Below are 13998 nucleotides of genomic sequence, written 5' to 3' on the forward strand. Positions count from 1 at the left end.
ACAGAGCTGCACGGACAGCCAAAGCTTCTGCTTTCAGAGGAGAGTCGGCTTCAATTTTTGCTGCGATATAAGTATTGTTTTTCTCAAATTATTAGGTCAAGAAGTTGAGACAAATAAAATAAAATTCAGAGCCATCTTTTGTAATTCTTGAAATTTTATAGTTGATTTTGCTTCTTCCCTCTCCCAAGGTTGTTTTTCCTGCAAGAGTTTCCATGTAAATCCAGTGTTCTTTTATTATTCTCAGTTTCAATTTCATTATAGTTTTCACATTTGCCATAATGAATTGGTATTAGACCCTTAGGGTTTTTCTCGGTCTTCTGGTTATGGCTTCAAGTTTAACAACAAGATTTGATATTGAGAAGTTTGATGGGAATGTCAATTTCAACCTATGGCAAGTTCATATGTTGGCTATTTTTATGCAGTGGGGTTGAAGAAAAATTTGCTTGGGAAAGGGAAGAAACTGAAAAACACATTAGATGAAACATGGAAAGAATTGGATGAAAAAGCCCTATCTAATATTGGGTTGTGTCTCACGAACATGAGATACAAGATTAGAAAACATCTGCAAGTTTATGAAATAAATTGGATAGTCTTTTTTTGACAAAATGCCTCACCTATCAGTTGAGACTCAAGCAACGACTCTTCACTCTTCGTATAGTTGAATTTGCTTCTCCTAAATCTCATTTTCTTAGTTCAATGCTATTATCTTTGAATTATGAAGTATTGATGTTAGATTGAAAATGAGGATTAAGTTCTTTTATTATTAGTTTCACTACCTTCCTCTTATAAGAATTTTAGAGAGATCGTGATTGTTAGTAGAGAAACCATTGATGTTGAAGATATCAAAACTAGTCTTCTAAATAAGTAGAAACTAAATATAGAATTGACTTTTGAAGGCAATAATGATCATAGAGTTGGTTTAGTTGGTAGAGGAAGGTCTGTTGGGAGAAGTAATTGTGGCAATACCATATCAAAATTGAAGCATAAGGATCTAATTTACAACTATTGTAAGTCTAAGGGCCCATCAAGATAAATTGTCCGAAACTAAAGGCAAAGCAACAAAGAGTAAATAATATGAACCAGTAAAATCAATGGAATGCAAATCGGTAGAACAATCAAAACTACCAAAATAGGCGGAATCAGGGAAACAAAAATCCCGCTCGAGCTAGTGTTGCTAAAGAATGAAACAAAGACTAGTTATTGGTTGCAGATGATAAAGACAAATTCAGTGATGGCTAGATTCTTGATTCAGGCTATCCGTACCACATATACCCTAATCGTGAATTGTGACTGATTCTCCATGTACAAAGAATATAATGGTGGAGTATTTTAATGGGAAACAATGCACAATGCAAAGCAATTGGGATAGGGATTGTCAATATTAAGATGCACGACGACATCATCAGAACTTTAGATAACGTCAGACACGTTCCTAATTTGAAGAAAAACCTCATCTCTTTGGGTACACGTGATGCTAACCGTTGTAGGTTTACAACTAAAGTAGATTTATGAAGATTTTGAGATGTTCACTTTTACTGATGAAAAGGCTGAAAATTGGCACTTTGTATTAACCACAAGGCATTACAGTTACTGATTCAACAGCAATCTCAACCACTATGACAAAATCAGACAACACTAAATTATGACATATGAGATTAAGCCATATAAGTATTAGAGGAATGTAGGAGCTAAATAAGAGAGGTTTTATGTGTGGTCAGAAAATTGAAAAATTGAATTTCTATGAGCATTGTATATTTGGAGAACATAAAAGGATCAGTTTCAAGACAAGAATTCACACAACAAAGGACCCTTTGGATTTTATTCACTTCGATCTTTGGGGGCCGACGAAAGTTCCTTCGAAAGGACTTGGTTCGAGGTAATTACTCACTTTCATTGATGATTTTTCAAAAAAGGTTTGGGTTTATTTTCTAAAACAAAAAGGTGATGTTTTCATTACATTTAAACAATGGAAAAGATTTGTTAAGAAGCAAACTGGTAAGAAGATTAAGTGACTGAGAATACATAATGGGCTAGAATTTTGTGAAGGTGTGTTTAATGAGTTTTGCAAAATTAAAGGTATTGTGAGGTATCATACTACAGTGAATACACCACAATAGAATGGTATTGCAAATTGCAAGAACAAAACCTTATTAGAAATTTAGAAAGGACTAGGTGCCTATTGTATAACTATGGTTAAGGCAAGGAGTTCTAGGTTGAAGCGGCCAATATAGCTATTTGATTGATAAATTGTTCTCCCTGCGCATCTATTGAATGGAAAGCACCTAAGGAGGTATGGTCAAGTAAATCTATTGATTATTCTTCTCTTCAAATATTTGGATGTCTAGCATATACATATGTTAGTGAGGACAAACTAGAGCCTAGAGCAAAAGAATGTATCTTGCTCGATTATGCTTTTGGTGTAAAAGGTTATAGACTTTGATGTGCTAATTCATCTAAAATTATTCTTAGCAAAGATGTTACTTTAGATGAGTCTGTTATACTTCATCCAATGTAATAATTTGTTCCTTGTGATGAAAATCCAGAAAGTGTGGCGAAGAAGGTAGAGCTTCAAGTAATTTTTTTGTGACTAGTTAAATTGTTTATTGGTAATATTGAGAATGAAGAACTTAAAAAAGGAGCAGTATTTTATTACTGGAGATAAACCAAGAAGGACAACAAAATCCCCTCAGAAATATGGGTTCTCAATGTTTGTTGCTTATGCTCTTTCACTTGTAGAGTTAGTATAGTATAGTGAGGCTAAGACTAAAGAAGTTGTCTCTTCAAAAGATTAAGCCAAGTGGTTAGTTGCTATGAATGAAGAGATCGAATCTTTTGAAAAGAATCAAACTTGGAAGCTTGTTAAACCACCGAAAGAAAAGAAAATTGTGGGTTGTAAATGGGTATTCAAAAGAAAGGAAGGTATTCCTAGAGTTGAAGACATCAGGTTCAAAACTTGTCTAGTCGCTAAAAGCTATAATCAGATTGAGAGAGTTGAATTTAATGATGTGTTTTCATCTATCGTTAAACACAACTCCGTTCGAGTTTTTCTTGCGTTAGTTGTTATACATGATTTAGAGTTGAAACAACTCAATGTGAAAACAGTTTTCTTGCACGGTGAACTTAAAAAGAAAAATCTATATGAGTCAACTAGAAGGTATTAATTTTAAGGTAAGAAAGATCATATTTGTCTATTGAAAAGTTCCATATAAGGATTGCAACAATCACCTAAATAGTGGTAGTTTATGGTGCAACTTGGCTATTATAGGAGCAAATATGATAGCTTTGTATATTTGTGCAAACTTCTAAGTGGCTCTTTCATTTAATTGTTATTATATATTGATGATATGTTGATTGCAATAAAAGATAAATCTAATATACAGAATTTGAAGGCACAATTGAGCACTAAATTTGAGATGAATGATTTAGGTATAGCAAAGAAAATCCTAAACATGGGAATTCGATGAAATTGAAAGAGAGGAAAATTATGTCTCCCCCAGAAAAGCTACATTGAAAAGGTGTTAGATTGTTTTGGCATGAAAGATGTCAAACCAGTAAGTACTCCTCCTACTGCTCATTTCAGATTATCATTAATTTATGTCCAAAAACAGATGATGATGTAAAATATATGTCACATGTTCTATACTTTAGTGCAATTGGTAGCCGTATATATGTCATAGTTTGTACTCGATCTGACATTTTACATGCTATTAACATGGTAAATAGATATTTATCATGCCCAAGCAAAGTTCATTAGCAAGCTATGAAGTGGATTTAATACTTCTGATTTTGCTTTAGAGTTTAGGAAAACTTGTGACATTCTGATAGAATATGTTGATTCTGATTATATTGGTGACCTTGATAAAAGGAGATCTTTAACTAGGTACATCTTTACTATCAAAGGTTGTGCAATTAGTTGGAAAGCTACTTTACAACATACATTGGCTTTGCCTATTACAAAAGCAAAATATATGACTATTGCAGGAGTTAAAAAGACCATACAATTAAGAGGCTCATTTGGAGAGTTTAGTATGGATCATGGTATAACTATCGTCCATTGTGATAATTAGAGTGTTATACGTCTTATTAAAGATCAAACGTATCATGAAAGAACAAAGCATATTGATATATTGTATCATTTTATTTGAGACATTCTCACTGATAACTATATCAAGGTCCTAAAGATTGGTATAGAAAACAATCCAAGTAATGTGTTGACGAAGCCTTTGCCCATTGCTATTTGGTTAATGCTTGCTGCAATTGAGTTTTATTCTAATGGGAGAAGAAGATTGTTTATTACTTACGTAGAATTCAAGTTAAGGTGGAGATTTGTTGAGTATGTCTAGAATTTTTTTATTTTTTATTTTTATGGGCTTGGGCCAACATTAGGACTTGGGGCAATATAAATATTGTTTTTCTTAAGTTATTAGGTCAAGAAGTTAAAACAAAACAAGTTTTAGTTTTCCCATAGCCATCTTTTGTAATCTTTGAAATTCTATAGTGGATTTTGCTTATTCTCCTCCCGTATTTTTCCCGCAAGGGTCTCCATGTAAATCTAATGTTCTTTTATTCTTTTCAATTCCAATTTAGAAATACTTTCCACATTTTCCATAACAATTTAGAACTTGTTTAAAAATCATCTTGTTCTTGAGAATAAATTTTGCTTGGAAATAGTTTTTTTTTTTTTTCTGATTTTGTTCCTTGAATGAGTTTCTAAAAATTTGAACGTGTTTGGTAACTACACAAAATTTATATTTCGGAAATAAATAAATAAATAAGAACAATAAGATTTTTTTTTTATTTTTTAATAATTTTATTAGATTTTCTTTTTTTCTTTTTTCTTCTTCCTCTTCTAACCTGTTGCCGGCAACATTGCCAATCTCCGGCAAGGCTGAGCCTTTCCCAACTAGCACCAACCTAAGCCTTGATTGGCCATGGCGAGGCCAACCTTACTGTGGCTAGGTGAGGTCAAGCCCCACCTAGTTGAGGTAAGGACGGCCACGCCAATGGCCAACGAGGTCGTTGGACCTTCTCTTTGGCCAATTGACGGCCACTAGTTAGAGGAGGACAAAGAAGAATAAGAAAAGAAAAGAGAGAAAAAAAATAGCTCAATTCTAAAATTATTCTCAAGAACAAACATATAAGTTTTTTCTACTTTTTGATTTTGTTTCAAATTTATTCGCGATGGTAGAAAATTTATTGATTTTACCAAACACGTTTTCTATTTTTAATTTCGGAGAATAAAAAAATAGAAATGGTGAAAAATTGGCTAGTTATCGAAGAAGCCCTCAAAAAATTGAAAGTGTACAGAGATCTTTCTAAATGCGGTGGGTGTCGTGATTTTGCCATTCAATGGACGCAACTGCATCATCGGATTCGTGGGCCTTCGCAGAGCAATTGAGCCAGACTTACGTCGCATTTAATAGCATGCTAGAGAGGTTGAATTATCAAAGCCCATTGAATTTGGTCATCACCTAACTCTCCCCAGTTGCACCCCACCAAATCGGCAGGCCATTTAATTGGGCGTCCCTACTAAATCTCAACCATCCCAGCCTACCCATCTTTAAAATCCATTTATCAATTGGATTTTCTTTATAAAAACAGAAAAAAAAAAAAATCCCCCGCAATTCACATTTTTCAATAGATCGACTCGTGCCTCATAACCAAAGCAAGAAAAATATTGATTACAGAGAATGAATGAATTCGTGACTAGGGGTGGTCAGTTCTTGGTCCGGTTCTCAAAATTCGAAATTGGACGAAACCGGTCACTTTTTTTTTCTACCACTCTTTTTCTCATTACTTTTCTCCTCACTAGTTGAAATTGGATTAAGATAGTATTTAGTTCACATTTTCACTAACTTTTTAAAGAAAACCGAGAACCGCATGTACATCGAAAATAAGTACACACCTCGTCTATTTATGTTTCCTGAATGTTCAGGAGTATCAAACTTACGATCTCTAATGTTGCAGAAAAGGAATTAAGGACACTACCCTTGAAACGACAAATTGGACTTGAAAGACTAGATCGACCGGCGTCCTAAACATGGAAAGTACCATTTTTAGGACACGAAATTGCTGTACTCCGGAGGTGAAAACCAGCACAGTAGAAGGTGGTCATCTTTCAACGTTGGAGCTTACTATTCAAGTGATGCAGCGATTAAAGAATGTCCTCCATTGTTGAGAGAGTACGAGTAGTTTTACAGAATCAATAATGGCTGATGCAGTTACAGGAAAGGATCTCATCATTTTCACATTAAGCAGGTGGATCTCATCGTTTTTTTGCCTAGTTTCTTACACGGATGATGGGCGGCCTGCCGGGAGGAGTTGAATCAACTCGCGGGCGATGCGAGGAGCACGGGTTAAGCCTCCACGCCCGAGTGCCCGTTAGAAGGATTGTGCGGTTTATCGTCGAGGCCCCAGAATGTGGCTGTTTTGACGTCGTCCTCGGTCATCATTCTCGAGAACTCCTCGTGGTCGTACTCCAGCGTGGCCTTGCCCCCGAATTCGCTCGGGAGGTTATCCACGTCGAAGAAAGTCTGCATCAGCTCCACGCTGTCCTTCTTTTTAGGGTAGACAAACTTCACCTTTTCGGAGGTTTTCGGGTCCAAGAAGTATTTGACTGCCTAAAAATGGCATAAGCATCGCGAATTCAGATATAATTGGAAAAAGTCATCCTATCTCAATGTTAGAGATGATGCTCTTGCTGCAACACGAAAAATTTACAAGCAATGCGTCGCATAAATGCAATGCCGCAACCCGCATCACACCTCCAAATTCTCAAATGTAGGCAAAACCGATGAAGCCAGATGAAAAGATAGACTTCTTCCTGGTTTTTTCCGTTTTTCTCCTTACTGGATTGTGCATATGATTAGTGTCTCAAAACAATCACACTCGTCTGGTGGCAATGCATGCTTTCTAGCAGAAAATGCTCTTAGGAATATCTAATGGATAGTAGAGCAAATATAAGTTCACACCTCAATCAATAAAAAAAATTGATATAGATCTCAGGAAGAAATCAAACCTTCCAGAATGCCTCGAAAATTCTAGGCGGATTATACAGAAACGCTACCGCAAGCCTCTCAGGGTAGTGGCTCTGTAAGACATTGATGATATCCAGAGCAGTTCTGACAGGAACTTGGGTCCTCAATGTCCATCCAGTGAAGTCAATCAACCATGACATTGATTCCTGACCCTCAGCAAGGTTGAGGATGCTATTTTCTATCAGATAGACTAGATGGCGGATATTTCCTTCTGCCGATGTTGTGTTCTACACAGTAGAGTGAAAAAGTTAAGACAAATACATACATAAGCATGTGAATTTTGCGAAATTCAGTATTTAGCAGAAGCATTAGTGAGTTGAAAGAAGGAAAGAAACTTCCGAGGAAAAAATCAATGGGCAAACCTGCTTTCCAGGCCTCATGATGAGCACAGTCCTTCCGAATCGATCATGGAAGTCCGCCCTAGAAACTTTTCCAGTCTCACCCTCATGCGCAACTTCGTGCTAGATGACCAAGGTATCTCATCAGTGAAAAGTACTATATTCATGCAAAATGAGAAGTAACACCAAGAGAGTACTCTGCAGGTATATCAAAATCTTAGAAAAGGGCATGACATTCTTATGCGCACAGGAAACACTAAAAGAAAGATGCATCATGACTACTTTTTTCTTTGGCAAGGGCAACACTTTAATAAAGATGCATCATGACTACTTTTCCTTTGGACAGGGCAACGTGACTACTTAGCTAGAAAACTTACCAGAGCATTACAAGTCCAATAGAAGATTTTATAAATGTTGAAGCTCTACTCTAGTCGGTAGCTACATGAGAAGCAAAATGCAAACATCTAGATCTCTAGTTTTCAGGGAGAAAATCGACTCCCCGATAGTTTTTATCTTTGATGAATAAACGGAACAGAACACAGATTCTTATAGATACAAAATTGACATAGGCAGAAAATAGTATTACCAGAGGATTTTACACAATTTGCAACTGATTGTGTTTGAAGGTACAGAATCCATCCAACATTTTCTACCAACTTGGAGATGTAAGATATGGAGGGTGTGGTACAGCAATGATAATTGGAAGACCAGGTGATCGTATTCCATCAAACTTACCCAGCGGATTTCCTCAGGTTTGTAAGTGGACCTCCACTTAAGCGACTCTTCCAGCATTTTCTTTGCCTTTTCAACATTCCAGTTTCGAGCTACTAAATACCTCCTCAGGCATCCGTCGGTGCAATATTTCAGACTACGTCCAGATAGGGGTCCAAGTTCGGCCCTGAGCTCACTAACCTGAGAACATTATGATCATCAGTCTCTGTGTTTCTATGGTAAAGTTTGGGAATATATTCCTACGAGTCAATGGCCAAGTCGCAGTAATTTTGTGTTTGAACAGGTCATAAGTTGATTATGCTAGCAAGCAAATTCTTATAAGGACAGAAATACAGTGAGCAGTTGAAGATGGTACTTTTTTACCTTTTCATCTTTTTGCAGAGACTCATTTTCCGGATGGTTTTGAGTGGTCTTCCTCCGCAGGAACATCATCTCTGCCGATCGAGTTAACTTTATACCAACCGGAAAAGTCTTGAATTTCACGATTCAGAGCTGCAAGCAGTCCTCTGTAAAATTATTATCCGAGTTATATACAGTAATGAGGATGAATCACACCAGGAGAAGAAGAAGCAGAAGGGCATTCTAAACTATAAGGCAACCTCAATCAAAAATTCAGCAAGAGGTGACTGAAACTGAAAGGAGTGATCTTGTGGGATCCATTGGAATCATGGAAAAGAACAATCAAAAGGCCAATCTTTCATAACTGCACTATTAATCTTTTGCTTTCGCACTGTGCCATCTAGACTTTCGCTCTAAACAAAATCCCCCCTCCCCCCCACGCCAGAACATGTAAATATACGTACTGGCAAACTCATGGTTGACTAGAGATTTAGAACTTCAGAATATACAGGAACGCGAAGCTTGACGAGAGACAAAACCCATCTAAGAACAGTCATTCTTTGGAAAAGAAAAGAAAAAGAGAGAGGAATGCAGCGGTCAAACAAGAGCCAAGGCCAGCGATTAATAAACACCACCATCGCCACACGGAATGCAAAGTCAACCACGACCTCATGCACTGCTGATCAGATCTAACTCCACACGACGGGAGCGACGCCACGAGCCACGATCGCTCCGGTCGAAACTGCCGACGCCGACCGAGACCGTACTAACGAGACGCTCTCTAAGTCGCCACTCAAGAATGCAGCGCGCGCGCGCGCGCGGGCGGGGGGACAGAAACCGGGAGGCGACGAGCGCACGAGGGAACGCCGAGAGCTCGTCCCGACTCGATCACGGTTCCCGACAGGAAAGAACGGCACATGCACAGTCACGCGCGCACCCACCTGGGGAAGGGGAGGCACCTGCTCGGAGCGGACGGGGACGGCGACGGCGACGCCGAGGCCGAGGGGACGGAGGGAGGGAGACGAAAGACGGGTTCGTCCGTCGGTTCCGGCGATCTCCGAGCCTCACGAGAAGAATGCCGTACGCGGTCTTGCCGGCAGAAGAGAAGAGAGAGAGAGAGAGGGAGGGAGATGGTGGAGGCGACGATGGCGAGCATATATGGAAGAATATTTATATTTTTTTTTTGTCAAAATATGGAAGAATATTTATTAAGTGGGAAAGGGGAGCGTAGGAGAAAGTGGACTGAGCTTTTACGGAGGGAGGGAGGGAGGAGGAGGAGAGAGACCTCCAAGTTGGACTGACTTCATTGCGGACGCCACCAGACAGCCGGCGGAATAACTCTCTCTCTCTCTCTCTCTCTCTTTCTCTTTCTCGCCGTCTGATCGGACTTCCCTTTCTGGACTCGATTCGATCGAGCGCACCGTCACCGTCCATTTCCATGCGCTTTCGTGTGTGAACTCCACGTGTGATCCAACCAGCACCTTGTTTCTTTCTTGACAGAAAACATCAGCACCTACTCTTTTCTTTTTGGGGTAACTGTGCTAAGTTCTAGAAGTATAATTAATTCTTATTATAAAAGTATAATCAAATCCTAAAATTTCAATAAAATACAATCAAATGAAGGACTTGATTAGATTAAATTTAACTTGCATTTTTAAACTGCATTTTCGTAATAAATTTTATGACTTAATTCTATTTTTTTAAAATTTTTAGAACTAAATTGCAATTTCATGATAAGTTTTAGGATTTTCATTATACATATCATTTTCTTTTTTATTTTTTTCTTTTTATATAATTACGAACAACAAAGGGTGCGATTGGGCGATTGGTATCGACAATTTTCCTGAGCATTATAATAGAGAAGTTTTTCCCACAATCGGAATGTTCCGTCCGAGCTAGAATGCGCAATTCGAGTGAGCTCGTTGTCACCGCACCATCATATGCAAAATTGAGATAAAGCCAGAATTATCATATGCCTCGTGCACGAGCTAAACTTATCCCATTGATGAATCGGGATTTCTTGTGATTTGAGAGCGGTAGAGGAGTTCAAAATTGTGATCGAGAGGGCTCCAAACCATATGGGACTAAATTTCATATAAATCGGCCAACCACCTTGATGGTAAGCCTAAGAAGTGCCTTGTTTAGCTAGAGACGCGGATAATTTCAAACAAGTTAGATAAGTTATAATGATAAAAGTATTACTGTCACCGAATTTGTGCATATTGTTCAATCAAGTCTCTAAACATTTTTCTTCCTTCCATTAGATTCTTGAAATCCTTTCTTTCTTTCTTTCTTTTTTGGTTATGTTAGTCCTTTCAATTAGAGGAGAATGGAAATGCCGAATTGGTAGGTCTCGTCAATGCTAACTAGGCTAAAGGATTGACGTGGCATCGATAAAACAAGAAAAAACCCAAACCGGAGGGAGGAGGTTCCAGTTGGGCCACGTGCGAACTGTCGCATGGCTCACACTAAGCTCGATTAATAATGTGGAGGATATAAATACGGTAAATGTCACTAATAGAAATTTAAGTTGGATTATTAATTTTGTAGTGCGCGGAAAAATCCAAAAGGTATTTCCATGTCGGTGGCTTCCCAAAGGCAATTTCGTTAGCATTTAATTGATAGGTATCGTGCATAGGTTGAGTATAAACAGCTTTGGGAGATTTTTTCTCCCTTTGTAAGATAGAGTAGTGGAACAATCAATCTATTAATATTGAAAAACCCAAAAGATTCTTCCGATGTATCATTTATGAGTCTAATGGAATTCATAAGTATCCAAAGAAACCATGCTAAATCGAGATTTTTCTTTTCAATTGTTAATACAATATATAAGGACTGTTACTATAAATGATATTACACCATTGATCGTAAATATCGATTACTTGTTGAAACCCTGTAAATTGTGTAGGCAGCGGCGAGACACGCATCTTTGGGGTTTCTCTTTATACTTCTCATTATCGCATCGATTGGTCAATTCAATCAATACGGACGTAACAATTCACATCAACGTCTCATTTACACATTGATCGATTGGCCAGTTCAATCAATACGGACGTAACAATTCACATCAACATCTCATTCACATCTCGATTGAAAAGACCGACATGAACGACGACAATTTAAAAGTTTAAGGACCTAATGAAATGAAAAAGACTTAAGGAAAACTTTCGATAATAATTCGTGGGGTAGTGGCATCTTTGTGTCCAAGTGCAATTTTTCCAACAAACAAATTCGTCTCATAACAGTACAAACCGCCCAATTTGGCCATATCGACAGATACTCTTGCTCCACTGAAAAGTTATTATCTGTTCGATAGCCGATGGAAAGCTGAGTCTTGGAGTGATCGAGAAGGCGTCGAACTTGAGCCAGACATTATGGTGGTAACTCAGCCGGATGAGGGCTTTACGTTCAAGTCTGCGAAACTAGGAGTCGATGGCTGCTCCCGGGAAGACCCTTAAGACACTGCCGGCGGCTTCGGTGCACGGCGGTCCGGCGAGGACGATGTAACGTCGAGCCCAGCGAAACCACGAGCCGAGCATTCGGTAGCTGGCTGCAGGCTTTATGGGTTATGCTGATGGATAGCAGCTGCTTTGGGTGCCTCCTTTCACCCTTTCTTGTCTTTTCAAAAAGCGAGGGAGGTGAATAACCTGCATTATCTAAAGAGAATCCCTATGTTTATAGACATTTAAGAGCCCAACAACTCCGGAGGCTCAACAAACAAGCACACCGAATCGATAACGACATAGGCATAGATGCAAACCCTAGAATAGACCTTTTACATCTATCAATCATCTAAGGTATCGCATCGTTAGGTAGGGATAGACGTGGGTCGAGAAGAGTATCGAGCAACGACATAAGCGCCGTGCTAGACCAAAAGACTTTCAGAGAACTTAGGAATCAACCTTGTTTCACGACTTTCATGGGAAAAATTCGCCCCGGCCAGGGTGGGCGCAAGATGCCATGCTCCATCTCCATCCCCAATCGTAGATATGTAGCGCGAAACAATCGTGTAGCTTTCGTAATGGTCTCTTGCTGAGCATGTTATATGAGCTTAATAAGCCATGTGGAATTCATCAGCTAGCAAGAAAGAACACTGAAAGATTGAATAGTTATATAGCCCTGCATAGTTGTAGAAGATCCTCGGATCTTCCTTATGTATTTTTTTTTTTTTTTTATGGAGCCCCCAGAGGATTATATTTATTTTTTGAGTAAATAACACGAGATGTCAAAGCTTTTTATTTTGGCTTATTGCCATGGATGCATGCAAACCTTCACAACCGCTTATTTTGAGGAGGGTGGCGAGCCTAGACTTTCAAAGTAAATCTAAATTGGAAAATTGAAAATAGTGTAATTACGACTTGTGATGCATCACATCCCGTTAGACATTTAACCACTAAACCCAATTCGACCACCCAAAAAGAAAAAAATCAAATCAACAGATGTAAAATAAAGATTGAGATGGAAAATCAATAACAAACACATAATTGCGTTTGAAGAATAGCTCTAAAATAATCTCTTTTGTTATTACGATTGAAATGACTAACTGTGGTAATTTACGTAATCAAGAACATTATTTTCGTAATGCATATAAGGGGATAAAAAAAAATTAAAAATTTCTTCGGTCTCCCCATCATGTACAAATTTCTTTTTGTCAATTACCTCGCGGGGCACGCATGGCAAATCAATTCTATATCTGATTGATTGGAGTCACTGATGTAGACTTGGAATATTCGGCTCCTGCACTAGGAATCTTGTATGCCATCGTTGGCCAAAAAGTAGATTGTCGATACTAACTAATTTACTGTTACCTGAAAATGAAAGCCGTCCCTCTATTTCTAATTTAAGGAAAGTGCCATCGCTCATTTCTGAATTACTATGAGCTATGATAAAAATGGGCAGGTGTGGAAAGTTCTATTTTCATCAAGCTGAGCATAGAAATTTCTTTCTATAGAAAAACCATCTATTGAGTTAATTCTCGATCTACTTTGGAATTAAAAGAAATCATTATTCTCAAGAGGAACGGCATTTCCTTCATAATTAATTCACCATGACCTACGATGGCAACTAATCAGTTTTGACCTTTAGTTATCTTAAGTTGTAGACTTTCATGTGTTTGGCATGACTACATATGGTGCACGAAATTCAGGTGGGCGAAATTAGCAACTTTTTATGAAATACACAACCAACTTTGCTAACTCTTGACAAAAGTAAAGGCATGACTACATCAAAAGTTTCAATTGTATTAATGATTATATAAAAAATTTGAAAACTTGTCACGACGGTGCATTTTACTCCTAAAACTTTCCTTTCATACATTTAAGCTCCAAAACTGATCATAGCAGTCTACCTTAGTCCTTTTGCTAGCCTCATTAACTTTTGATGCATGAGAGCTGGCTTTTTTCTATTATTATTTGTTTGCATCCAATGTGGCCATTATTAAGCTAAGGGAGTTTGCTTAAACCCAAAATAGCGTTGTTGACACAAAAAGACGTCATTTCTTCAAGTGCCATATCAGGAAAAATAAAAGAATCGAAAATTTAAGAAAAAGTACG

General features: G+C 38.0%; 1 protein-coding gene across 3 annotated transcripts; it reads right to left on the reverse strand.

The window, feature by feature from the left end:
- Positions 1 to 6113: 6113 nt before the first annotated feature.
- Positions 6114 to 9680, reverse strand: LOC104419747 (CRAL-TRIO domain-containing protein C23B6.04c). 3 transcript variants are annotated; one of them, XM_010031505.3, is made up of 6 exons: positions 9388 to 9680; positions 8471 to 8599; positions 8111 to 8287; positions 7400 to 7498; positions 7019 to 7264; positions 6114 to 6620 (listed from the first exon to the last, which is right to left on the reverse strand). In XM_010031505.3, exons 2-6 carry the CDS (start codon positions 8537 to 8539, stop codon positions 6357 to 6359), a joined length of 855 nt encoding a protein of 284 aa, XP_010029807.1. In that variant the 5' UTR covers positions 8540 to 8599; positions 9388 to 9680; the 3' UTR covers positions 6114 to 6356. The 3 variants fall into 3 exon arrangements, with proteins under 3 accessions (XP_010029807.1, XP_010029808.1, XP_010029806.1); XM_010031506.3 differs by having other exon boundaries at positions 8471 to 8613; positions 9406 to 9679; XM_010031504.3 differs by having other exon boundaries at positions 8471 to 8613; positions 9388 to 9679.
- Positions 9681 to 13998: the final 4318 nt, after the last annotated feature.

The sequence above is a fragment of the Eucalyptus grandis genome, chromosome 9 (genome assembly GCF_016545825.1).
Source record: "Eucalyptus grandis isolate ANBG69807.140 chromosome 9, ASM1654582v1, whole genome shotgun sequence".
Classification (NCBI taxonomy): Eukaryota; Viridiplantae; Streptophyta; class Magnoliopsida; order Myrtales; family Myrtaceae; genus Eucalyptus; species Eucalyptus grandis.